At 43.3% G+C, this 25,997-nt stretch overlaps 1 protein-coding gene across 1 annotated transcript in view; it reads left to right on the plus strand.

The window, feature by feature from the left end:
* The first annotated feature begins 3,856 nt into the window (after window positions 1-3,856).
* Window positions 3,857-25,997, plus strand: part of COL27A1 (collagen type XXVII alpha 1 chain) — a 244,484-nt gene continuing 222,343 nt past the window's right edge. The window contains exon 1 of the mRNA XM_077836249.1: window positions 3,857-4,122. Within this exon, the coding sequence (XP_077692375.1) occupies window positions 3,857-4,122 (266 nt within the window). The remainder of the gene's footprint in view (window positions 4,123-25,997) is intronic.

Here is a 25,997-nt window from a genome sequence, read left to right on the forward strand (position 1 = left end):
ACTGAATGTGCTTGTTTTCGTAACATTTTATTTTAATAATGTGAGCCAAAGTGACCATGCTGTACAAGCACTTAAACTCCTTTAAAAAAAAAAAGACATTATGGAACAATCACTCTTTGATATCTACAAAACTAGGCACCTATTTAAAAATGCTGGGCTGACTTTTCTGCCAGCGTAAATGGGTGAAACTCTTGAAATGGGTGGAGTTATGTCAATTTATACCAAGAAGGAAGTGGAACCTCTAAGCCCCCTGACATACGTTAACAAACAATATCAACTAAACTCAGCAGCTAGTTCAGCAGCCCCTTTCTTACAGCCCCCTTCTGGTTCAAGACTCTAGATATCTTGAAGAAAGGGGATTGAAAGTTCCTTTTAGAAGGGATTTAATATAAGAGTAATAGTGACCCTATTATCTAAGGTTAAAATTGAGGTACTTTTGAAAGAAAATTAATACATAAAAGAATGGCTTCTTGTTCCATCCTTAATCAAATTGGAGAGATCCTAATCATGACAGCAGACATCAAATTACTCCAGTTGGCTACCATGTTTGACTTTTCTGGGTAAGCTACTTCCAAGCATTAGCGAGTTGCATGGGATTTGGCTGAGCTAAGTTACCTCGGTGGACATAGAAGACGGGATCAGAGAAGCTAATGCTATGATTAGTTGCTTAAATTAGATGGTTTATGATTCATACAGAACAGGCATGCCCTGGAGACTAGATATGGGGAAATAAAGACCTACACAGCAATTTGTCATAGGCAAGTAGAAAGCAAATCCCTTACTGAAAGATCTTCTCTTTAATGTAACTGCCTGCTAGGAGAAGTTGCATTTTGCAGTGGGCGTATACTGGTTTTAAAAACAAAAACAAAACTTATTAAATTCAGAGCCTGCTGCAAATCCTACCTTGATGCCTCAACGTGGTGCAGCGGTGACCCTGGCTGTTTGACAGCGATGGTAGCAGAGTGCATTCTCCAGCAGGTCTAGCCAAGCTATCAAGGTGCCGGACTGTCAGCCCAGAGAGGGGGTTGCTTTGTCTGTGGAGGGGCATATAATCCCTCTTTCTGAGGCTGTAAAATAGCTAAATTGAGGAGGTAAACGCGCCACTGACAGCCCAGCCAGTGGGTGGCTGAAAACAATGGCTAAAACAACATGGAAAACCAAGTCTCCATTCTCTGCACATTCCTCGATCCCCACTCCAGAGGCAGTGAGGCATTCAAATGACAAGAGGCTGCAAAGCATCTCAGGTGCCAGGTTGCCAAAAGGAAACCGGACAACTCTCTCAGTGTGCACTTATAACTGCAGAACACTGACGAGGGAGGAATCAATAAACCATCTCATAGAGGAAAAGGCAAATACAGCCTGCAATGTGCTGGGCGTTTGCGAAACACGACGAAAAAAGTAGATGGAGGTCAGCTGGAAGGATGGAAGCACGGTCATTCTAGGAAAAGGAGAAGGCAAGAGGACAGTTGGAGGAGTTGGATTCATCATAAAAAAGGAATGGTCTTCAAAAATTGTCTCATGCTATTTGAAGTCATCGTGTATCGGGGTTCTTTACCACCGATTGAACCAAAATAGTACCCTCAAAATCATCCAAATCTATGCTCGCACAAGTGCATGCGAAGATGATGATGTGGAAGGATTCTATCAGGAACTGGAGGAGACCCTCGCTCAGAGTTCCACATATACGATTGTGATGGGAGATTTTAATGCCAAGGTTGGAAGAGGGAGAGAGGACAAAAAGTTCATAGCAAGGTACGGTATTGGAGAACGAAACGCGCGAGGAGAACTAGCTATATTGAAAGAGACGAGGAGAATGTTCATTGGTAACACCTGGTTCCGAAAGAAGGCCAACAGAAAATGGACCTGGATCGCATGAAACACAAAGACAAAAAATGAAATTGATTACTTTCTGATCAATAGATGATGCATCATGCAGGATATTTCAGTAGTGCCATCATTCAATATTGGTAGCAATCATCACCTACTGAGAGCCAGACTCACGTTCACTGTGAAGGTGGAGAAAAAGGTGCTGAGTATGGCGAACAGAAGGCACCAACCGGTAGCCTTCGATGAGGCAATCCTGAAGGAAAACATTTCTAGGGAAGATTGGAACCTCCTGAACGACTGCGACGATGATTATGAGAACTTCAGTAAGACTGAAACGGTGTGTGAAATCAGCTGAAATCAGCTTGGTGAAAGACCAAGAAGAGCTAACGGAAGAATCTCGAAGAATACAAAGACTTTATTGGAAAAGAGGAGGAAAATGAAAAGAAATGGCAGCAACAGGCTTGAGTATTCCCTTCTCTGCAAGCTCATACGAATAAAGTTGAAGGAAGACTTTGAGAAATTTCGAACCGAAAAGCTCCTAAAGGCTGCTGAAGTTCGTAAAAGTCTCAAAAAATGCAAACGGGAACTGGCGTTGTACAGGTCATCATTATCGGCTTTGAAGGACAGGGACAGAGAATTAGTAACTGATCGAATGGAGATGGAGGCAATCTGCAGGTATTTCTATACCCAGCTGTTTGCATCCTGTATAGACGCGCCAATGCCATCACTTCAACAAACCGATGAACACATACTCCTGGTTCTCATCAGCGAAGTCCATCACGTAGTCCATCAAATGAAAGAGGGGAAGGCTCTGGGCAAGGATGGTCTGACAGCAGAAATGCTTAAGGCAGGAGGTCAGGAACTTTGGAAAGCTCTCGCCCAAAGGTTCAGCCACTACCTGGAAATCCAGAAGATACTGTCCAGTTGGAAAGAGTCCAATACCATCTTGCCACATAAGAAAGGCGATGGAGAAAATCTAAAGAACTATAGCCCAATCTGCTTGCTTTTGCATATCTATAAGTTGTTCACTAAAATAATAAATCGACTGTCGCAAAACCTGGATGAACAGCAACCTAGAGAGCAGGCCGGCTTTCAAAGGAATTACAGCACGATAGACCACTTCTTCACTCTAAACCAACTATTAGAGTGTTCAAGGGAATACAAGTTCCCTTTGTGCATTGCCTTCGTGGACTACAAGAAGGCATTCGACAGCATAGAGACTAAAGCTGTTCTTGAAGCTCTTTTAGAACAGGGCATCAGTGCAAAATATATCACATTACTGAAGGAAGCGAACTCTTGCTGCCGCATGGACATACTGCTGTTCGATACTCCCCTCCGAATCCCCATCGAGAAAGGTGTGAAACAAGGAGATACAGTTTCACCAAAATTATTCACAGCCTGTCTTGAATTGGTTTTTCGACTAACAGACTTGAAAGGCGGGATTAATATCAATGGTGAGCGGCTAAACCATCTCAGGTTCGCAGATAATATAGTGCTGATAGCCAAAAATACAGCCCAGCTTGAGAGAATGCTTAAAGAACTGAATGAGAAAAGTAGTCAAGTCAGATTATAAATGAACCGGTCGAAAACGAAATACATGAGATCAGATGTTCTGCCAAGAACGCAAATAACTCTTGGAGGAGAGCAGATCCAAGAGGTTGATAAATAAGTTCATTTGGGCCAGGAAGTCAACATGTGCCATGATCAGAAAGGCGAACGGTCACACAGAAAAAAAGGTTTCAGAGTAACAGCCGTGTTAGTCTGTATTCGCAAAAAGAAAAGGAGTACTTGTGGCACCTTAGAGACTAACATCCGATGAAGTGAGCTGTAGCTCACGAAAGCTCATGCTCAAATAAATTGGTTAGTCTCTAAGGTGCCACAAGTACTCCTTTTCTTTTTACAGAAAAAAAGCTGGATGGTGCGCATTCAATGACCTCAAGGACATCCTCCAAGGAAAGATCAGCAAAACAACTTGTGCAAATCTTTTGAATTCAACCGTGCTTCCAGCGATGTTATATGGCAGTGAAATATGGTTGCTGACAAAGACCGAAGAACGTCAACTGTCTGTCACACAGAGGGCGATGGAACGAACATTTTTGGGCATTTCACTCCACGACACATCCCCAGTGAAATAATTAGGCAGCAGTCTGAAGTGCGAGATGTTGTTGAAAGCAGGGTCAGCAAAATGCGGTGGGCGGGACATGTGGTCCGACTCAGCGACAACAGATGGACTGCAGCTATATCCAAGTGGTATCTGCGAGAACAGAAATGGCCACGTGGTTGGCCTCCAAAGAGGTGGGATGATTTCCTAACAAGGAAATATGGACAAACATGGCGAAGGATGGCCAGAGCGAGAGAAGATTGGAAGACGTGTTGTGATCGACTCAGTCTCAACTGATGAAGGACCGACAGTCTACGCAAATTCAGAGCCTGATCCAAAGACCACTGAAGTTAATGGTAGCCTTTCCATGATTCTGGTGGGCTTTGGATTAGATATCTACATTGGGAGAGCAACAACAACACTGATAAATTGGTTTCGACTACTGCTAGAATGCGAGCCACTTCTAATTCCTAAGTGTTCTGTCCAAATCTGAGAGGTGCCGAGTACACCTTGAACTTTTAGTGGGATTGGAGGGTATTCAGCATCTTACATGACTGGACCTTTCTAAACAAATACAGTAAAAGATCGATCACTGTACACTGTCCAATGAACTTTTGTTCACTGATGGAATCTCCTGCTGTGTGGTCACTGCCTGACGAATAGCACGCTATCCAATTATGTTTAAATTAAAAATAAAAAAAATAAAAAATCTTCCGTAACATCAGTTTCAATCACTTCATTTTATTTCACTCTCCTCTGGGGAAGAAGGGATTCAGTTCACTGTTGGGTATATAAATATTGGCTTGATTTTTTGGAATTGGAGAAACAGAGACACAACCAGGTCTCTCATTAGTCCTAATCCACATCAGTAAATATTCACCTTCTGCAATGGATCCAGTTTGTAGAGCTTTACAAAATACTATTGCCATTGTGGAGGGGTGGAGAGAGCGAGAGAGAGCACAGAAGTGAGGAGTTTGTTTGATTCAAAAAAGAAGGCCTATTAGACATGGTGTAGATGTATATAAAATTCCCATATAACAGTGGGCATTTCAGCACAGAATCCCAATAAGCCATAATATATTAATGTAAAGTGCCATACCAAAAAATTTAATATTAACCCCCAAATTCAACCATATGCATATGTATCTGGCTACCGTATTCCAGGAAATATTGTTGAATTTGAGGATTAATATTAAATTTTTTGGTATGACACTTTATAGCCAGATATAACTGAAAGATTCCTAATGAACTTCACATATGAAGTTGGGACTGGTTGGGAAATAAAGTCACACTTCTTCCTGTAAATGGGGTGTAGGATTTAGGATCTATTAGCAACTGCATAGGAAAATAAGACTTCTACAGTGCTCTTTATTTGTAGAACACAAAGATCTTCTCCACACAAGAGGGTTGCTATCATTTTCCCCATTTCATAGATGGGGAAACTGAGGCACAAAGGGGTGCTATAACTTGCCCACGGTCACATAGTAGGTCAGTACGAGAGCTAGAATCTCCTGGGTCCAAGGGTAATGTCCTAGGCATTGGACCACACTACTTCAAGACAGAGAAACCCTGTAGTTTGTCTGAAGACACAACATTTTAGAAGCCAGTTGGATACCTAACTAACTACTGACTGATATCTAATAACCATATCACTTTCTCTGAATTGCATCAGGAGCAGTAAAACACTTTGATAAGCAATCTGTTGTAAATATTCTTACATACAATTACTCAAGGAAACAATGCCATATCTGAAAATCTTAGTTTAGATTAAGTTAAGAAATTGCCTTTTATGGCTGCTTGGGATCTTAATGCTACTCTCACAGGCAACATGAATCAAATTGCAACAGTTTCACTGTTAATACCTTAGGGCTTAGCTGAGTGAAAGCCTCAGCTAAGTGCGTGTGCGCACACATGCACACAAAAAGAAAAGTCTGTTCCTAGTGTTATTTAAGATTTGTTGTTTTGTTACCACACCAGGTGGATTCCACCAGGTGCTCAGCTCTTCTCCATCTGGTCTCAGCCTTGCTTCATTTCTGCTCAGACATATTTTTTTCACCTTAATTCCTTCTTAACTATGGTTTGCTGTGTCATCTCAGAAATCGTGATGTGACCTCCGTTTTTACTCTTGTTATAGTCTTCTTGAAATTCAGACATGGCTACCTTTGATGCTTTTAAGCAATTCAGTAAGGTTCCAGTCCAACACCCATTGAAGGTGGCAGGTGTCCTTCCATTGACTTCAGTGGACATTAGATCAAGCCATAGAATCTCACTATGACCAAGATCTTGCCCTAATCTCTGTGCGGGTGCAACCCCATTGACTCCGTTGCATGTGCAGTGGTTGGCTGGCAGTGGGTATAATTACATAGTTCTCGGATTTTACAGCCTGATTCTTCAGAGAGAATCTTGCAGTTTCCAATTCCAGTATCTCTGAAAGGGCACAGCTGGTCTGGTCTCAACACCATACTTTTTTACAGCTAGAATGATGGCCACTGTTTTGGCCAACACGCCAGGGACTGAACTAGGGATCTCCAGAACTAAAAGCATGAGTTGCTAGATCTTGAACTAAAGCACTCTAGTTTGCGCTGTAACACTTCATATCCTCTGTGGACTAGGAACAAAGGGGCACCTGTAGCACACACTCACCAGGGGTTTACACTAGCAGCAAACTGTCTTTTCATAATCTTCATATTTCGTTTTGATTAGATGGTAAATTCTTCAAGGCAGGGACTCTCATGTATTATGTGATTGTACGGTACTGAGCAAAATGGGACCCAACCTGGTTGTGACATTTAGGCACTAACTCAGTATAAATGTTTAATAACCATTATTATTATTCTCATACTCTTAGAACAAAAAACCATCATCAAACAAAATGTAAGATGATCAAAACTTAAATTACAGAATAGAGCACAGGGCTAATGTTAATAAAGACAAAGCTAGCAAATACTCTTTCATAGCTACTGAGTAGTTTTTGTTCTTCTACTTCTGCTGCAGTATTCCAGAGAGGGGGTTCACAAATCCATTAATTCTTGCGTTGCTTTTGTAAAACAAAGAACAGACAATGCTGCAAACAGGCAGACAATACATACAATTATATTGTACTTTAATGTGATTAATAGGATCTACATCTTATCCATCTTCTACAGTGGTGCTTTTAAAGCATTCAGCATATAACACAGTAGGAGGTGTAACCCCACTAGTCTCCCTTTACAGTACAGGAACATATTTTGATCAGTGAGCCTGGGCTCATATTGTCTTTTCCAAAGAGAAGATCCAGAGTAACTTTGGAGGTCTCCAAAGGTGAGGTTGCTCTTGGGGCAGTACTGCTAGCAGGAGAACAGATGCTCGGTTTCTGTAGCAAAAGAGCATTTTACTTGAACAATAAAATCGGGACAGCACTTGGTTATGTCTCCACCAATGCAGAGTGTCGTGAGCAAACTCCAGTCATTTGACATACCGAGTCAAATGTCCCAGCTGGTATTTGCTCATATATTAGTGCATTGATCAAGCACAACTGCAGGAAAGGAAGAATTATTGCTTTGCATGAGCAGCAGTGTGGCATATTAAAGTTTATTTTATTAAGGGAGAGAAAAGTTGGCCATGGCGATCTTCTGTTCATTTCTAAAAGCAATGCAGGATCGTCACAGCCTGCCAGCTGCCACAGGTGGGCAGGAAAGCCTAATGTAACATCATATTTGGAGGATATTGCTGTTAACAGTGCCACTCCCCAGTATTTCCCAATAGTGTAAGCCATTGGAAGAAGCCCAAGACCTAGTGTATGATTTGAACCCATCTTAGAAACAGGTATCCAACCAAATGAGTCTAACAGAAAGGAATACTGCTGCAAGCAGACATTGTTTCTGTGAGGTGACACCCTGAACAAAGACACTTAGGAACATCTAGGAATGAGATATCTAGGGCCCGCCTACCTGACATATCTAAGCGTACTAGTGTGCTGTGGTCTGGCATGTTTTTTGGGGTGTCTATCTAATAATGTGTATCTTGTTTGTAGTATGGGTGGGACAACACATGTTACAGCTAACTCATGGCGCATGAAATTGCATAACAATTCTTCTGCTTAATAATAAAAGAATACAGTAGAGGCCTGAGCAGCCACCTGCACTTCCATAAGAAAGGTAGGTTTGGCTTTGTTTCTCTGCACTGTGATTTATTTCATTCCATGGACAAGGCCTAGGTTAATAATTAACCATTATTCCAGCCTCCTTGAGACTGCCATGCTGTCCAGCCCAATGTGATGCAGTAACAGGAATGCACACAAAATCCATCCTTGCCAGGCATGGCATCTCAGCAGCAGTGGTCAAAGAACAATGGCTCTTATTGTTCTAGCAAAGTGCAAAGAATTTCACACATTTCACATCAAACAGCTGCATGAGTTCAAACATGTCACCACTAGTCCACTGTATCACCAAGCAAACCGTAAGGCACAAAATGGGGTGGAAGTTATTAAAATGGCCACTGCAGAAGGAAAAAACCCCACCAAACAGTAGCTGTGATCCATACATGGCTTCCTAGCTTACTGTGCAGCTCCTGTACCATAAAGATTGTTCCTGGGGAACTATTAATGAGAGACATACTAGTAGTGCATAACAGTTCCTTGAATCACTAAAGAGGAGCCCAACAGTGATGCCTGGCATAAAAATAGAATTTCACAAATACAACAAAAGAAATGTTTTGGTCTTAATCCTGCAGCAAATACAAGGCCCTGAATAATATGATGTCATGACTGAAACTATAAAAGAAGGAAGGAAGGAACAAAAGAGAGATTCCTTAGAGCATTTAAGTATCAGCTAAAATTTGACACCAGGACCCAAATTCTGCCCTCACTCAAAGCTTGATCCTCTAATGAACTGAGCACAGGTAGAGCCCGTAGTAACTTCAGCAATGCTCTGCACATGTGCGGGGGTCTGCTCGTGCATGCCTCATTGCAGGGTACTGGGCATGGTGGATAAATTGGGGAAGGATTTGGTCCTGGTTCTGTGCAAAGAGCTGACTGGAACTAGTGACCGATGGAAGACACAATCAGTACAGAAAGTTGAGACTACAGAGGCTGAATGGGAAAGCCACAAAGAAACTGAGTGATACTACAAAGGGAACTAGTAACACACTTAAGTGCAACGTAGGAACAATGGGCCAGATTCACTGCTGACATAAGCTGCATTGACTTCAATGGAGATGCACCTATTTACTCCAGCAGCAAACAGGGCCTTACATCCTCCTATGTCACCAGAAAGTAAAGGAGCAAATGAATCATTCCCTCATCCACCACCTAAAAGTTTTGAGTTATAAACAGCTGGGGCCTGATTGTCCCATCAGTTGTGGGAAAACAACTCATGATGAAGTTAATGTGCAACTGACTGGGTAATTGGGCCTTAATATGTAATAAACCAATATTTGGAGAGAAAGGGTGGGAGTCTGAAAGTGAGGCATGTAATTGTAAAGATTAGACTTACTGTTCCTTTAGAACTGGAACAATCTGTTACAAAAAGCACCAGAAACTACTGCTGCAAAGAGCAACGCAGAATATTCTGGTTCCTGTTATGAATAAAGGATGAAACAAAGGTTGGTGCTTATATATCACTCCCTGGGGTGATTATCTCACCTTTATAGACTATGTTAAACGATGGATACAGGACACCCTGGGCCAAGCCCTGCCCCGTGCAAATCCAGTTGACTTCGATGTCCTGTGGCATGTATCAGACCAACAAAAGGAGGTGAGATGGGATAAAAAGCCTTTTGCCTCTAGGTCAGTGATTCACATCCAGCCCAGGATGCCAGAGATCTAAACTATTTTCCCTGCTGATAAGTTTGGTGGTTTATGTGAAATTGAGCCTCATGGGTATCAAAGCCCACTGAGCAGGTGCAGGATCAGGGCTTAAATGAGCCACCCTGGAGACTAAGGTTTATATAATTACCAAACAGGTACTGCGTGGACATGGCAAGCTTCATCCCATACCAGTGTACTGTACTAGTGATCTAGAGGGACGATCTATAGCACAGAGAGGAGAGTTCAGTCTCCATGGCTCATTTCAGTCTTCATCTCCTTTGGTCTTGCAGAGACTGCTTAACCTCCATGGTGGTAGCTTTTTATGATGTAGACTAGAGTATGTTCAATGTAATATAAGTCACCAAACAACTTAAAATCAACAGAGAAACAAATTTAGATGTCTGCCAACCCGGGCTGGATTTGAACCATCAACCAAGAGGGGGTGAAAGCCGCTCTATTCCAGCTCACCTTCTTTTGTGGTCTGATACATGCCACAGGCCTTTCCTGTGCCTCAGATTTCAGGCTGCCTATGCCCTTTGCCTGGTCTTGTTGCAACTTTAAATCTGAATAGGGCACTTAGCTAAAATAGATCTAAACATATCTGTGAATTTCGGGGTCAATAAGTGATTCAAGATGCCTTTCAGAACTTGTACTAAGATGACTGGCTCAGGTAAAAATGCACTGTGATTCAATGAGAACGTCATTAGGACCAAGCCAAACTGGAGGAGGGCAAGTCCAGGTTAGCTTCTGGAATTCAACTTCTGCTTGAAGTCAGATACTGTCAGTTGTATAGCACAGCTGTAATGCACTCTTTCCTGTCACTCCTGGGCATTTTCTCACTTGGTCTACACAAGAAGCAAGGGAATGAAACGATTTTAATAAAAGCCTTATTGCTTAACCAGATTCCAAGTTATGGATCCAAAGGACAGATGGGTAGTGATTCTCTTGGAAGTTATCTAAATATGGACAAATATTTTAAATACTCTATGTATTCAACCAGTAATGATTACATACTGCATTTTTTTTAAGGCATACTTTTTGCAAGGTTAAAATCTCTTGTATAAAAAAATCCTTATGGATATTTAAATTATTTAAATAGACTTTTAAAAAGATGGAAAAATCCAGTGCACTTTTCACTATTTGTGGTGTGTATGTGGTTTTGGTGGCAGTTGTTTCTTCTTCGTTTCTCAGTTTGGCTAAGTAACGAACCTAGAATGGTAAACTTCAGTTTTGTTTTTGCTGAGTTTCAGTTTCTCATGCAATGCCACTATGCTGAGGGATCTGAATTCGCAATACCTACATTATTTTAACTTTTATTGTAATGACTTCCATTGAAATTTGGTTTAAAAAAATCTGTGAAGTTATTTCTATTCAGACTGTTTTTGTAGCTTCTCCCTTTAAGAACAAAGTCTAAATTCTGAATCTCTCTTTCATTGGCAGTACATATTGCTGATATGGTACTGGGACTTATTTTATCTAAACTAATTTACCTCTCTCTACTTTTAAGATGACAATACTGTGATTGCATCCATGTCCACATCCTACAAATGTTTATCTTTGTGCTTAGCTTGCTTTTATATGACTACTCATGTAATTAAAGAGAAGCTTGTGAGGAAGCGTTTGCAAGATTGTGTCCCAAGTCTATTTCATTAGAAGTCCTAGAGAAACTGCTGTGTATCCCAAGAACTGGGAACTGCTGTGTTAATAATGTGCCAGTGCGATCTATGCATATGTTTCTACCTCCACCTTTCTTTAACCTTTGCTGTCGTTTGTTTTGTTTTGTTTTTTGTTTTGTTTTGTTTTATATTATAGCACTGTCCTGAAAAGCATCACCTTGTTCTCTTCCCACTGATGGATTTTTGGGGAAGGAAAGTTTGGTAGAGTTAATGTTGACTGGTCTTGGAGGGGATGTGCAGTTATAGGGGCAGGAGGAAGAAAGGTGTGTTTTGCATCTTAAGAATGACCAAATGTGTCATTTCTCTTAGTGATTAAGGTCCAATCCTGCAAGCTGATCTTCACAGTTAGACCCTTGCTCCCATGACTTCAGTGGGTTGCTGCATGAGCTTTCGGGTTTTCTGGGCAAAGCAGCTCGCAAAGGGTCAGGTCCTGAATTGCTCATATGGTAGCAATTATCTGGATGTGTTTGTACACATTTAGATGTCTGTACATTGCTCTTACTCATATGCCTCATGAAAGCTTATGCTCAAATAAATTTGTTAGTCTCTAAGGTGCCACAAGTACTCCTTTTCTTTTTGCGAATACAGACTAACACGGCTGTTACTCTGAAATCTGCCTTCTGTGTGAGAGAACAATGAAATGTGAGATCATCTGAATCTGTCACTGAAATAACTGAATATAATGAGCTTGTTTCCACTCTTGGTAGCTTCGAGCCTTCTCTTAAAACAAACAAAGAAATTAAATGCAAACACTTCAGAGCAAAGTTATGGATGAGACTTCACACCCCATAGAAGTGAGGTGATACAAACCATAGTTCCTAGAAGCAACTGTAACTTGGCCAAATTGCATACATATATTACAGAAGAACAATGCTCAGCATATACAATAATAGACCATATATTTTATGTACGAGGGGGCTGAGTTATGGTGGAAACCATAATTTTGGGCCAGATTTTGAGATCTTTATTCAAACAAAACTCCCATTGCTCAAGAAAGGTTCACAGAACTTTGACTTGTGCATCTATCTTATTGTTTATGGCATTGCATCCAAGTACTTAAGGTGGTTTAATGTCAATATCATTTGCAGCCAGATTTTCAAGAGCGGCCTCTAATGTGTGTGCCTTCAATTTGGGTGCCCATGCCCAACCTTGGGTCTGACATTCAGAGGGATCGAGCATCCACAGCTGCCACTGATTTCCATTGCAGTTTGGGCTGCTCTTATAAATCAGGCTCAGGTGTCTCACGTTGGAAACCCAAAACCGTTTAGTGTCTGATCTGGTGAGGTGTAGCGTGCCCTTGATTCCCATTCAGTGAAGAGCATCTTGCAGGACCTTATGCTGCAGTGGATCATGTCTTCCTGTCTGCCTTGTGCAGTTCTAAACACTGTCAGCCCTTGATAATAAATAGGTGTTTTATATTTAGTATTTTGTGTCCAGTTCTCTCTAGCTTCCCTGCTGCATGCCTTTATCCTTCCCTCCCCAGTCCTCCTCTGTCTCTCTCCACTCTGTGTGAGTGTCACCCCAACCCCATTCCCTTTTGGGATGTCACTGTGTCCCTAAGTGATACTCTATGCCCAGCCTTCCTCAGTAGATTCCTTTGTATGTTTCAGTGCAGTGTGGACCCTGCCCCCTGGAGGCTGGATCCTGGCTCATTAGCTGAATGTTTGCTGAAACCGGACACCTGGTGCACTTGAGCCAAGGCAGAGTCCCTGGCTGTAGCTATTTAAAAAGGACAAGAGCAGTCTTTTATAATTTCCACCTCTCTTCACATCAGAAGGCTTCTAAGCTCCATGTTCCTTCAAGGCCAGTGCCTGGTCCCAAACCATCTTCCCCACTGACCCACAGCAGCATCCATGAGCCGCCAACAGAGCAGCAGCCCTGGGAAAATCTCTCTGCAAAAATCCTGGAACAGGATTATCTGTTGAACTTGGGGGAACAGAAACTTGCCAGGAAGGTTTGGACCTGTCAGGGCCAACGACCCAAGGAGGCGCTTGGTGCTGTCTGGCCCTCAGCTCAGAAGTCATGGTGTGATTTAAAGAAAAAATCAGAATCAGAATTTTTTTTTTTAAGTTGCTGGGACAAATGAATACAAATGAATTTAGGGTCTGCAAGGAGAGATTGCACAACCTTTCACCTCACCACAAAGTAAGTGTCAAAGACAGAAAGCAAAGGGTGGAAGGGAGAAAACATTTGAAGAGGGGAGGGGATCAGGGAAAGGGGACAATAATCCAATGAGCTGGTAAACTGAGGCTTAGGGCAGAAAACAGAGCAGAAAACAGCTTCTTAAAGTGTCCGACTCTGACACATTGTAGTTTTAACTAGTAAGGGTTCTAATTTCTATGCAAGCCACCTGGGTTACAGTGAATCTAACAGCCAATCTCTCCCTCCCTTCTTCCCCCTCCCCCATGTACTCAAGTGATTATTTGCCTGCCCTGTTGAACTGACCTTTTTTTTTTTTTTTTTTACTGTTACACGTGCTCGACAAAATGCATGTCTGGAACACTAACATAGGTGGGAATTTGGGAGAGTGATTCATACTTCACTAGCAGTAATTAGAAGGGGGACCTCATACAGCTGGAGAAGGTAGCACCTTTGAGATCACTCAGTTGTCTGCTTTATATGCACAGAATCATCCAAAGTTTCCTTTCTAATTATACAAAGCTTTGGAATGATGACTTGTGACTCTTTAATTTCTAAAGAGACCCTAGGTAAGAATGACATCAATTCCTATGCTCTGTATTTTGTGCGCTTGAGTATGGGTAAAGAGGGGTGTGGGAGACAGCGTGGAGAGGAGAGAGCTCCTTGCATTTCAATCACCTGTTACATCAGCTTGCCTGCTCCAAAAGCAGAAAATACAGAAAGAGGAGAGAGGGATAGCGGTGCCTTTGTGTGGATGACTGAGGGCCCTAAGCAAGAATCTAAACTGCCTCTTCAAAGCACTCCGCAAAAGAAAAATCTTTAAAGTACCTTTGACTTTGCTATCAGATGGGGAGAACCGTTGAGGCAATTTGTGGGTCAGTCCTACCAGAGGTTTTCTTTTCAGGTTTTCCATTCCTGTTGAAAGATGAAGGGGTCGGTTTGAATGTAACCTTTGTTAATTTCCCTCTATAGGCCAGAGAGGGGTTTGAATGGAGTTTCTCTATTTATTTTCTCCTGGGATAGACTGGAAGGGGTCGGTTTCTTCTTTTTTTTTTTTTTTTAAGTGCTTCACTTCAGTATTACAGAGGAGGGCAGCAGAGAGAGGCAGCAGAAACATCCTTAAATAATTTTCATTTCTCAAAATCTGCCTTTTCCCCTCTTTTCTCTAAGTCCAGAGAAGAGTTCGTGGGGGCTGGGAAGCACATCTGCATTGCAAATAAAAATAATTCTGATCACCACCACGCAAACAAACAAGTAACAGCTCAGAGAGAGGAAAAAAAAAAAAACACTTTCAACCAAGGACTTTGGAAATAAGAGATCACAGAAGTTATATTAATAGTGAGGAGGAAAATAAGAGGCAAGAAATACAGCGACTATGGGCCACATTCTTTTCCTAGCTTGTACTTTCTGTTCCTCTCTCTCCTTTTTCCCAAGGTAACTGCAGTCTGCCGAGAGGGAGTTAAATGGGATTAAAAGCTCTGTGTAAGCAAAAGGACCCAGAAGAGAAGGAGGGAAGGAGTTGGCCGTGCGGGCCAGGGGGTGTCTTTGGCACAGCTGAGCCCCTTAGAGAGACAGAGAGCTGAACTCCTGGGAAGGATGCACCCACAAACCAGCCTTTTCCCCTTTTTCTGATGGATCGCTGCAAAACTTGCCCGAAAGAAACAATGCACTAAACGTGATGGAGCCGGAATCAGAGCCGGTCTCCAGACTCAGAGCAACAGCAGCAGCCAGGGGGTGAGTAAAAACTCCTAACTCTGCCTGAGATGGGGAAAGCACAACCGGGGGGGGGGGGAAACGAGGGGGGCCCCTCATACAGTGTGGGGCCTGGGGGGAGCGAGCCGAGGAAGAGAGAGGACCCCGCACGGGAAAGAGCAGCGCTCTGCTCCCGGGTGGCTTGGGATGGGGTGGGGGAGACATTCCTGCTCTAAGCAGGGGACGATGTGAAAACTGCCAGGCTGCAGAGGAGAAGGGGCTGGGAAAGAGGAGGCCACGCTACCCCAGACGGGGAGGAAAGCGGCCAGGAGGGACCGGAGCTGGGCAGCAAAGGACGAGGATGAGGGGTGGCTTCCTCCTACCCCGTTCTTTGATTGGGGGGGGGGGGGGGTAGGTGGGGGAAGGGAGGGAGCTCCCGGCTTGGAACCGGGGGGCGGGGGAGGAAATGTATCCGCAACAAATGCTGAAAGTATTAATCTCCCCCGTCCCCCGCAGACACGAGTGGGAACAGCTTCCAGCTCTTGCTGGGAATGGGACCCTCAGTCCCTTCCCGCATTTAAGTGTGCGGGGCCTTATACCTAAGGCTTCCTCTCTCTTCTCTGAACCCCCTCCCCCAAACCCTCAGTAAGGGGCTGCAGAAAATGGATCAGAGCTTTGCTTAGAAACTTGGGGGTGGGGAGGGTTACTTTCCCACTGAGGCTCACTAAGAAACCCCCGGTGTCTCCTTCTGGCCCAGTGAAGGGTTAACCGGAGGCTTGCGCTGTCGGATGTGATGATGATTTACAGATACTCCCTTGAAGTGCTGGGGTTCTTTTCCCCTGGCAGTTTGGAAGCCTTGTGTACATCTCCTTGTGTTGCCAGCCAGATTTATATGGGGTGTCTGAGATGGGAGAGGGCGGTGGGGAGGCGTCTTGTGCACCCCTACTCCCCCTTGGTGCCATGCCCAGCTTGCTTGGCTACATGCAGCTTGCAACTTGGATGTGACTTCCAAAGAGAGGGCTGCCTGCTTCCTTGTAGGCTGTGTGTATAACTGTGTGGAGAGGTGGGTGGTTTCTCCACAGGGAAGGCTCGGGCTAACTGTCCCTTGTGAGCCCTTGTGTGTTGATATATATGAAGACTGAATGGGCATGTTCCCTTTTCGCCCAGGCTTTTTGGTCTTCATCCCAATCACACCTTGTGAATGCTGGGCGTACTCTTTAGAGAAACGCCTGCTTAGGTCTAACAGCCTGTGGATGGGAGGGTGTGACTCTGATCCATCTGTCAAAGGTGGAAATGCAGGAGGGGAGAGAGGGGCAGTGGAGACTGACTGGAGGGACTAGAGCAAAGGGAGAAGGCCCAGAGAGAGATGTTTGGCAGGGCAAGGTCACCTTACTGGGCACCAGCTTTTAGGCATGATAACTTATCACACCATTACTGTTCCTGTAATGAGGACACAAAGGCTACAGATCCCAAGGAGCATCCAAATCCTGCTGAGGAAGCAGTTAGCACAGCAAGAAGCTGCAACTGAGGGAGGAGAGTACAGCATTGTAGCTCGCTGAGTATACTACTTATGCTAGTTCTTCAGATGTCTGATTCTCCCAGAATAATGGTCTCCTTTAGTTAAATACCTTATAAGGGTGTTGCTGATAAGCATGTTGCTCATTCTTTCCCTCCTCGCAGAGGTCGCTTGCAACCTTTCACGTTATCCCCGAGCTTTTTATTTTGTTCTGTTTTATGTTGATATTTGCTCCGAGAAGGCTGTGACTGTAAAATATACCATTTCAGTAGCTGGATGTACATGTTAAGGCCTCTAGTCTTAGTAAGCATCCCATTCCCCTTGAGCTTGCCTGTATCCACACATGGCAGGACATTTTGCATTCAAGAGTTGCTCATCTTGGAAATGGTTTAGTGCAGGGATTCCCGAACGATGGTACCTGAACCCTGGGCGGTATGTGAGCTTGATGTTCCCTCCATCCACTTCACAGCAATTTTTTAAAGAAGATGGTACATCAGCCATTGGTCTAGTGCATTCACACAGCAACGCTGTTTTATAATGGAGCCATTCTGGCACATTCACACATGGTGCGATTGTACCAGTGCATTGTCATACTCCTGATTCACCCATTCCAGTGTGGCCAGAACCATTGCTGCCAGCAGTGGTTAATTTCCAAAGGTGAAACGTACAATGCAGGATGGAGTTAGACTGGATTGACTGAGCCAGCAGTTATTGCCTGTGGTAGGGTGAAATAAGTGTTGAACGCACTGGGAGAGCTAATAGCCTCATCCCAGTCTATGCAACCAGGGGGACACAAGGAAATCTGACAGACGTTGCGAGCTTAGCGACCTCTCATCAATGGTTTATTGCAGTGTCTTTTCAATGTACGCAGGGTCTTGGAGGCTAGAGAGCAGGTTTCTGCACTCTGCTGCTGATTGATTGAATACATCAGAGCCACAGAAACTTCATGGTCTTCTTCAGCCACAGCTACATCTGTTCAATTGGATCCAGGCAGCACAGGTGCCAACTAATGACAACGTAGGAGGCTAGCCTAATGTTTCTGCAGGCCTCTTCAGTGTGCCTGTTCTGTGACCCAGCACTTCTGCTTTGGCATCCTGGAAACATGCTTCCTTGTACTTGTTCGCATGTGTTGGCCCTTCATGTGCCAAACAAGAATACCTCAAGACTGACCCTCAGCATTCACCTGCAATGCTGGCTACCACCCAGGCAGACTGTAATGCACCAATTTTTTTTAGAAAACCTAGAAAGATCATTTTGGGTGCCAGCTTGTATGTAACAGGAAATTACTGCCCCCGTCACTCTGTGTAGACAATTTCATGATAGATCATGGCACCACAGGACAAACTGAACAACATGGAGACAACCAGCTGACCCTGTGTTGTACATATGCACTGGACAGTTGGGGACAATCAGGAAAGCATAAGATCTAGCTCTGTAGATTCTTATACCATACCAAGTGGTGTGATATCCTAGGGGTAAGAAGCATTGCCTAATGGATAGGATACAGGACTAGGGTTACAAAGATCTGGGTTGTTTCCAGCTGCCAACCATTTGCTGTGTCAGCTTGGGCAAATCCCTTAATCTACCCTCTCTTGCCTTTGTTCCCTACATGTAAAAAGTGGTTGGGAAGGAGACTTCCCTACCTCATACTGAGGTTATCATAGAATATCAGGGTTGGAGGGGACCTCAGGAGGTCATCTAGTCCAACCCCCTGCTCAAAGCAGGACCAATTCCCAATTTTTGCCCCAGATCCCTAAATGGCCCCCTTAAGGATTGAACTCACAACCCTGGGTGTAGGAGGCCAATGCACAAACCACTGAGCAATCCCTCCCCCTAAATCCATAATGGTTGAGAGGTGCTCAAACACTGTAACAAAGGCTGCAGAAGTACAGTATCTAACTGGAGATGCCCAGTGCAAAGGCAAAAAAAGACACTGTACACCCTTGCTCCCGCCCCCCTCTCCCAACCAGGCTAAGTGTATTGGGGTCACAAAAATAAATGACAGACTTTTATTTAGATGACAGTGAAAACAAATGGGAATTCTATGAGCCTTTGCCAAACCCCATTGACAAAATCAAAGAATGCAAAGAGGCTTGCAGGAAGAACAAAATAGATGTTTGGTGACAGACTATGCTTAGCACTTTTATTTTTTTTTAAGGGTTCCAGTTACATAACTGAGAACACAAAAGAAATGAGCTTATTGAGTGTTGTCACTTCACACAAAAGCAAGGTCAACAACCAGGCAGATAATGATACTGATCAAAGAGGAGCCCAAGGGTAAAATGCTGTTGCTGGTCCTCTAAACAGCATTTGCGTCATAACAAACTAATGTCCTGTCCTCCATTTAGTGATTGAGGAGCCAGATCTTCAGCAACAGGAACTCTAAAGGAAGAGAACTGAATTAAGTATTAAGAAAAGGAGTACTTGTGGCACCTTAGAGACTAACCAATTTATTTGTCACAAGTACTCCTTTTCTTTTTGCGAATACAGACTAACACGGCTGTTACTCTGAAACCTGAATTAAGTATTAGTGTATTAAGTGTACTGACATGTTTGTCTAACCTGTTCTTAAAACTGAGCAATGATAGGGATTCCACAACCTCCCTAGGTAACCAGTTCCAGTGTTTAACTGTCCTTAAGTTAAGGAGTACTTGTGGCACCTTAGAGACTAAAAAATTTATTTGAGCATAAGCTTTCGTGAGCTACAGCTCACTTCATCGGATGCATTTCTGTAGCTCACGAAAGCTTATGCTCAAATAAATTTGTTAGTTTCTAAGGTGCCACAAGTACTCCTTTTCTTTTTGGGAATACGGACTAACATGGCTGCCACTCTGAAACCTGTCCTTAAGTTAGAAAGTTTCCCCTGATATTTAACCTAAATATCCCTTGCTTCAATCTTAGCTGATTACTTCTTGTCCTGCCCTCAGTGGACATGAAGAACAATTGATCACCATCCTCTTTATAACAATATTTTACATATTTGAAAACTGTTATGTCTCCCTCTTAATCTTTTCTGGACTGTACAGACCCAGTTATTTCAACCTTTCTTTATACATCATGTTTTCTAAACCTTTTATCATTTTTGTTTCTCTCTACTTGACTCTCCAATTTGTCCACATCTTTCTTAAAGTGTGGTGCTCAAAACCAGGTGCCGTGCTCCAGCAGAGGCCTCACCAATGTCAGGTAGAGTAGAACAATTACCTCCTGTGGCTTACAAACAAGACTCTTGTAATGACCCCAGAATGACATTTGCCTTTTTCTCAATAGCATAATGTTGTTGACTCATCTTCAGTTCGTGATCCACTATAACCCACAGATCTGTTTTTGAAGTACTACTCTCTAGCCAGTTATTCCCCATTTTGTATTTGTGTTTCATTTTTTTCCTTAAGCATAGTACTTTGCACTTGTCTTTATTTAATTTCATTTTATTGAATTCTGACCAATTCTCTAATTTGTCAAGGTCACTGAAGAACTGGATTAGAATTCTCAGAGTGCTCGCAAGCCCACCCAGCTTGGTGTCATCTGCACATTTTATAAGAATACTCTCTCCACCATCATCCATGGGTTCACCTTTAGGCCTGCTTCACAGAAAGAATTGAATTGTATCTATATCTGCCCTACTTCTTGCTTCAAAATAAATTGTAGCAACAAAAAGAGACAATCCCCCTAACTCAGCAGATCCAGATAACTTGCATCCAAGAGTTTTAAAAGATTGGGCTAGAGTGCTTGCTGGACCATTAATGTTGGTTTTCAGTAATGGCACATGGAGTTCCAGAGGACTGAAAGAAAACTAATATTGTGCCAGTTTTTAAAAAGGGCAAATGGGATGACCTAGGTAATTATAGGCCTGTCAGCCTGACGTTGATGCTGGGCAAGATAATGGAGTGGCTGATATAGGGCTTGATTAATAAAGAATTAAAAGAGGACAGTGTAGTTCATGGAAATCAACATGGAAATAGATCAGGGGTGAAAGTAAGTCTAGTGACTTACCGGTACGGGGCTGGGCTGGGGCCGGCTCTGGCCCCTGGAAGGGGCGGGGCCTCGGGCGGAAGGGGCGGGGCCGGGGGGGTCAGAGCCAGCCCCGGCCCATCCTGTACCGGCAAGTGCTTCCTTCCCCCTGCCCAGGGTAACAGCGGCAGCTGGAGGCTCTAGCAGCGGTTTAAAGGGCCCTGGGCGGTAGCGGCGGCCAGAGCCCTGGGCCCTTTAAATCGTCCCCGGAGCCCCACCGCCGCTTCCTCAGGACTCTGGCAGCAGGGCTCCGGGGACGGGGCTCCGGCCGCCACTACCGCCCCAAGCCCTTTAAATTGTTCCCGGAGCCTGCCAGAGCCCTGGGGAAGTGGTGGCGGGGCTCCGGGGACGATTTAAAGGGCCCAGGGCTCGTCCGCCAGGGCGCTTTAAATCGCCGCCCCAGCCCTGCCGCCGCTACGTCAGGGCTCCGGCAGCAATTTAAAGGGCCGGGGGCTCCAGCCGCTGCTGGGAGCCACAGGCCCTTTAAATTGCGCCTGGCGAAGCCGATTCACCCCGGTACGGTGCATTGGCTCTTGCTAGTATGCAGTACTGGGGCGTACCGGCTTACTGTCACCTCTGAAATAGATCCTGTTAAACTAATTTGATACTTTTAATGAGATTAAAAGTTTGATAAAAGTAATAGTGCTGATGTAACATACTTAGACTTCTCTAAGGCGGTTGACTTGGTACTGCATGACACTTTGATTAAAAAAAGGAGAATTGAGTGTGCCATTGTGAATTGAGTGTGCCATTGTGAATTGCCATTGTGTGTGCCATTGAGAATTGTGTGTGATATAAAATTAACAACTGACTAACCGATGTCTCCAAATGTAATTGTAAATAGGGAATCGTTGTCAAGTGGGTGTGTTTCCAAGGGGGTCCCACTGGCCCGATGCTATGTAAGATTCTTATTAATGACCTGCAAGAAAACATAAAATCATCACCTGATAGAACTTCCAGATGACACAAAAATTGGAGAAGTAAATAATGAAGAGGCCAGGGTGCTGATTCAGAGCAATCTGGATCACTTGGTAAATGAGATGCAGACAAACCATATGTGGTTTTAATACAGCTAAATGTAAATATATGCATCCAGGAACAAAGCACAACGGCCATACTTACAGCATGGGGGACTCTATCCTGGGAAGCAGTGATGTGAAAAAGATTTGGGGGCTACAGTGGATAATCAGCTGAACATGAGCTCCAAGTGTGACGCTGTGGCCAAATGAGCTAATGTCATCTTGGGATGCATAAACAGGGGAATCTCAAGTAGGAGTAGAGAGGTTTTATATCTGTATTTGGCAGTGGGGCAACTGCTGCTGGAATCCTGTGTCCAGTTCTGGTGCCCACAATTCAAGAAATGTGTTGAAAAATTTGAGAGAATTCAGAGAAGAGTCTCACGAATGACTAAAGGATTAGAAAATGTGCCTTATAGTGAGAGACTCCAGGAGCTTAATGTATTTAGCTTAACAAAGAGAAGGTGAATGGGTGACTCAGTTACAGTCTATAGGTACCTATAATTGACATGGGGAACAAATATTTAATAATAGGATCTTCAGTCTAGCAGAGAAAGGTATAGCATGATCCAATGGTTGGAAGTTGAAGCTAGACAAATTCAGACTGAAAATAAGGTGTAAATTTTTGACCATGAGGGTTATTAACAATTAGAGGAATTTACCGAAGTTTGTGGTGGATTCTCCCTCACTGGCAATACATAAATCAAGACTGGATGTTTTTCTAAAACAGTGGCTCTCAACCTTTCCAGATTACTATACCCGTTCCAGGAGTCTGATTAGTCTTGCGTACCCCAACTTTCACCTCACTTAACAACTACTTGCTTACAAAATCAGACATAAGTGCCACAGCATGCTAATACTGAAAAATTGCTTCTTTTCTCATTTTTACCATATAAGTATAAAGTAAATAAATTGTAATATAAATATTGTACTTACATTACAATGCATAGTGTATAGAGCAGTATAAACAAGTCATTATCTGCACAAAATTTTAGTTTGTAATAACTTTGCTAGTGCTTTTTATGTAGCCTGTTGTAAAACTAGGCAACTATCTAGATCAGTTGATGTACCCCTGGAAGATCTCTGTGTACCCCTGGTTGAGACCCACTGTTTTAAAAGATCTGCTCTAGGAAGTATTTGGGGAAAGTTCTATGGCCTGTCAGACTAGATGTTCGCAATGGTCCCATTCTGGTCTTGGAATCTGTGAACTGCTATTTACTAAAGAAAATCAACTCTATTCCACTTTGATTCATAGGATGCATCCATGGCTCAAAAATGTCAGAGAAGCTGGTGTTTGTCCTATTTTTAGGGATGTGCAAACCCCAGCTATTTGTCGGGAAGGATGGCTCAGTGGTTTAAAGTATTAGGCTTGAAGTATAGTATATTGGAAAAAGTGGTTCAAATCCCATCAGAGTCAACTCAGACCTTCAGCTGTAGTCTTCTGGATATGACCTTAGAAAATGAGGTTCTGTGTATGCTCTACATGTAGAGCCCTGCAAATCTGCGGATATCATGAGTTGGATGCAGATACAAATTTTGTATCCACACAGGGCTTTTGTAACACCACATGGACACTGTAAGAGAGGGAGTCTTGGTTGAAATTTCCTCTCCATTGTCTGTCTACTGTGTAACTGCCACTTTCCAGCCCAGTGAAAGCTACTGTATAAGTGTAAGGTATTTAAATTGGGCTTTAAATTAGAGTTGTCTAAAGAACCAGCGCCATACTGTCTTTCTGCATGTCCTATTCTAGGCTTTTATGAAAGAAAAGCATCTTTGTAATGCTGGGTGCTACTGAATTGCTGTTGCCAGTGTCTGAGGTCCCACCCCATGTGAATGACTCCTCTCTTTCATCTTGCTCTGTTGAGGCACTCTGATGTTGCTAGGAGCCACCTCCTCAAGGAAGCAGCAGTTTTTTGGTCCATCATAGTTAGACAGATGTTGCCAAAGCTGTGTGCGAGTGCTCTATTGACACAGTGCTAATTGCATTTTCATCCTGAATTAAGATTAGAGTTGGCAAAAGTCAAGATAGAGATACCCTGGGAAACTTGATGACAATGCTGTGTGTCTGTGTGTACGTACATTCTAAACTGTTACACCCCCGACACACAATCATGGGAACACAATGTCTCATAATCATCCCTGGGATGAAGTTGTCTGGCTATATTTCAATCTCACACTATTTTTACCCAGAAATGTTGTAAAGACAGTGTTCCAAACCATTTCACTTGGTATTCCCTGCAATGTGCTGCCAAAATTCACGTACATTTTAGCTGATGTCTTAGGGCATGTGGGTTTTTTCCCCCTCTTTCAGGCTATACTTGGAATGAGTTCTCCGTTCTCATTTTAAAATCTGGTGTGATAAGTACTTAGCATTCCAGAAGAACACATTCTTAACTGTTCTTTGCTTAAAAGCTACTAAGGGCTGTTACTGGAGACATCTTTCCTTTTTCGCTCACTCACAGCTGATTGACTTCTTCTAGGTCAACTCCACAGTTTCCAGTCTTTTGAGGTTATCGTGAAAAAAATCGGGGCACACAATCTGCCTTCTTGGCCCTTGTTATGACAATTGATGATGACCAGGGTCAAAAATTGATGATGTTTGACTCCCCTCTCAAAAAAGTTACTTGCCTTAGCCAAGCAGAATTTTGCTATAGCACCTGGCTGTTCTAATGATAGGCATTGTGTAAATAAATAAGGGGTCAGTGCTGCCAGACAGGATTCTGTCAAAGAACAATGTGAGGTGTCATTCATAAAGCAGCATATATATGCTTTAGGATCCCAAGAAAGGAACATGGTTTCTTTCTGATAGATGTATAAATAAAGGTGAGAAGAAGGGTCTTTTGATTTGTCAAGGACCAGAGTTCAGTGTTCTAGGTGTCATTGCATTACTCACACCTCTGATCATTGAACTGTTGTTTCAGTTGTGGATCATCAAATCTGACCGGGCAGCTAGAGCTTGGGTCTAAGTAGGTAAGTATTAGCAGCAGCAGTGTTGAGACAGCACCTATGAACCCCAGGTGTGGACTGGGGCCCTGCTATGCTAGGTGCTGTAGAGACACGAAATAAAAAGACCGTCCCTGAGTATAGTGGGGAAACTGATTTTTGTTCATGTTTTTATTTTGTTTTATGAGGCAGTTTAAAGTCTATACTCGTAGGCTGAGATTTTTCAATTCCTGTTAGGAACTGAGTATCCAAATGGGTTAGGAGTCTCCGAAAATCTCAGCTATGGTGCTGTGTTTAGGATTTAGGCTCTACGGCAGGACCTGTATGTGTTCATCTCTCAGAAACACCGTCAGATCTCATAGTAGGAAATGTTCATTTAGTCTTTTCGAAGAGCAGTTCTCAGCAGCCAGATTCCATTTTTGTCCTTCGTGCAGGGAAAGGCACTCTTGAGTGATTTATTCCAAGATGAGATGATACTTTTTAGCAGTGGCTTTGTCATCACTGAATCAGTGCATTGCTATATGTTACAAAATATAGTGAATGCAAGGTAAGAACTGATAGCCATCAAACATTCATAGGATGTTTTTATTTTTTCCCTTGAGGCAAGTGCATTGTACATGACACATATCGGGATTATCAGCGAGGAAGATTCTATACAGACCACAGAGAGAGAGGACTGATGACTCTCTTGGCCCCAGAGGCCCATCAAATCGTTGCTTTCAGAAATTTGATCTCTAACCTTCACTAGAAGAGTGATGCCTGACTCTGAAGGCTGAAGTCCGTGGGTTTGATCCTAAGTCCATTCTGCAAATCAGTAGCTCCACTGAATTCAGTGGGGCTAGCGTTGAATGAAAGTCACCCCTATCCTATGGAGAGACTGGAAGGGTACCTTCTCGGTCTTGAACCAGGATTTATGTGGAGGATAGGTCTTATGGCAGGTTTCACCTGGTGTCTCTGAGGGTTTGCAGGAACTAATTGAGCTTGCTGGGGATATTTGTTCTTGCTGGGATGCATGCATGCACACACCCATAGAGGAGTATTATTGTGGGTGACTCTAAAAATCCCTAGTGATGGGGTGGAGCAGAGATAAAGGAATAGATAGATCTGCTAGCTCTATATAAGGAGAAAACTCTCCCTTGCTTACTGCTACTCAAATCGCTTATGCAACCCTGTTACCATAGAGTTGTAACGGAAAAAGACCTCATGTTATAAAAAACCTGCAATAATTAACAGCCCCATCAGACACAGGTCTGCCATTTGGAAGCAGCATTCACTTTTTCCATTAAGCTGGTAT

Source organism: Eretmochelys imbricata, chromosome 16 (genome assembly GCF_965152235.1).
Source record: "Eretmochelys imbricata isolate rEreImb1 chromosome 16, rEreImb1.hap1, whole genome shotgun sequence".
In the NCBI taxonomy this organism is placed as follows: domain Eukaryota; kingdom Metazoa; phylum Chordata; order Testudines; family Cheloniidae; genus Eretmochelys; species Eretmochelys imbricata.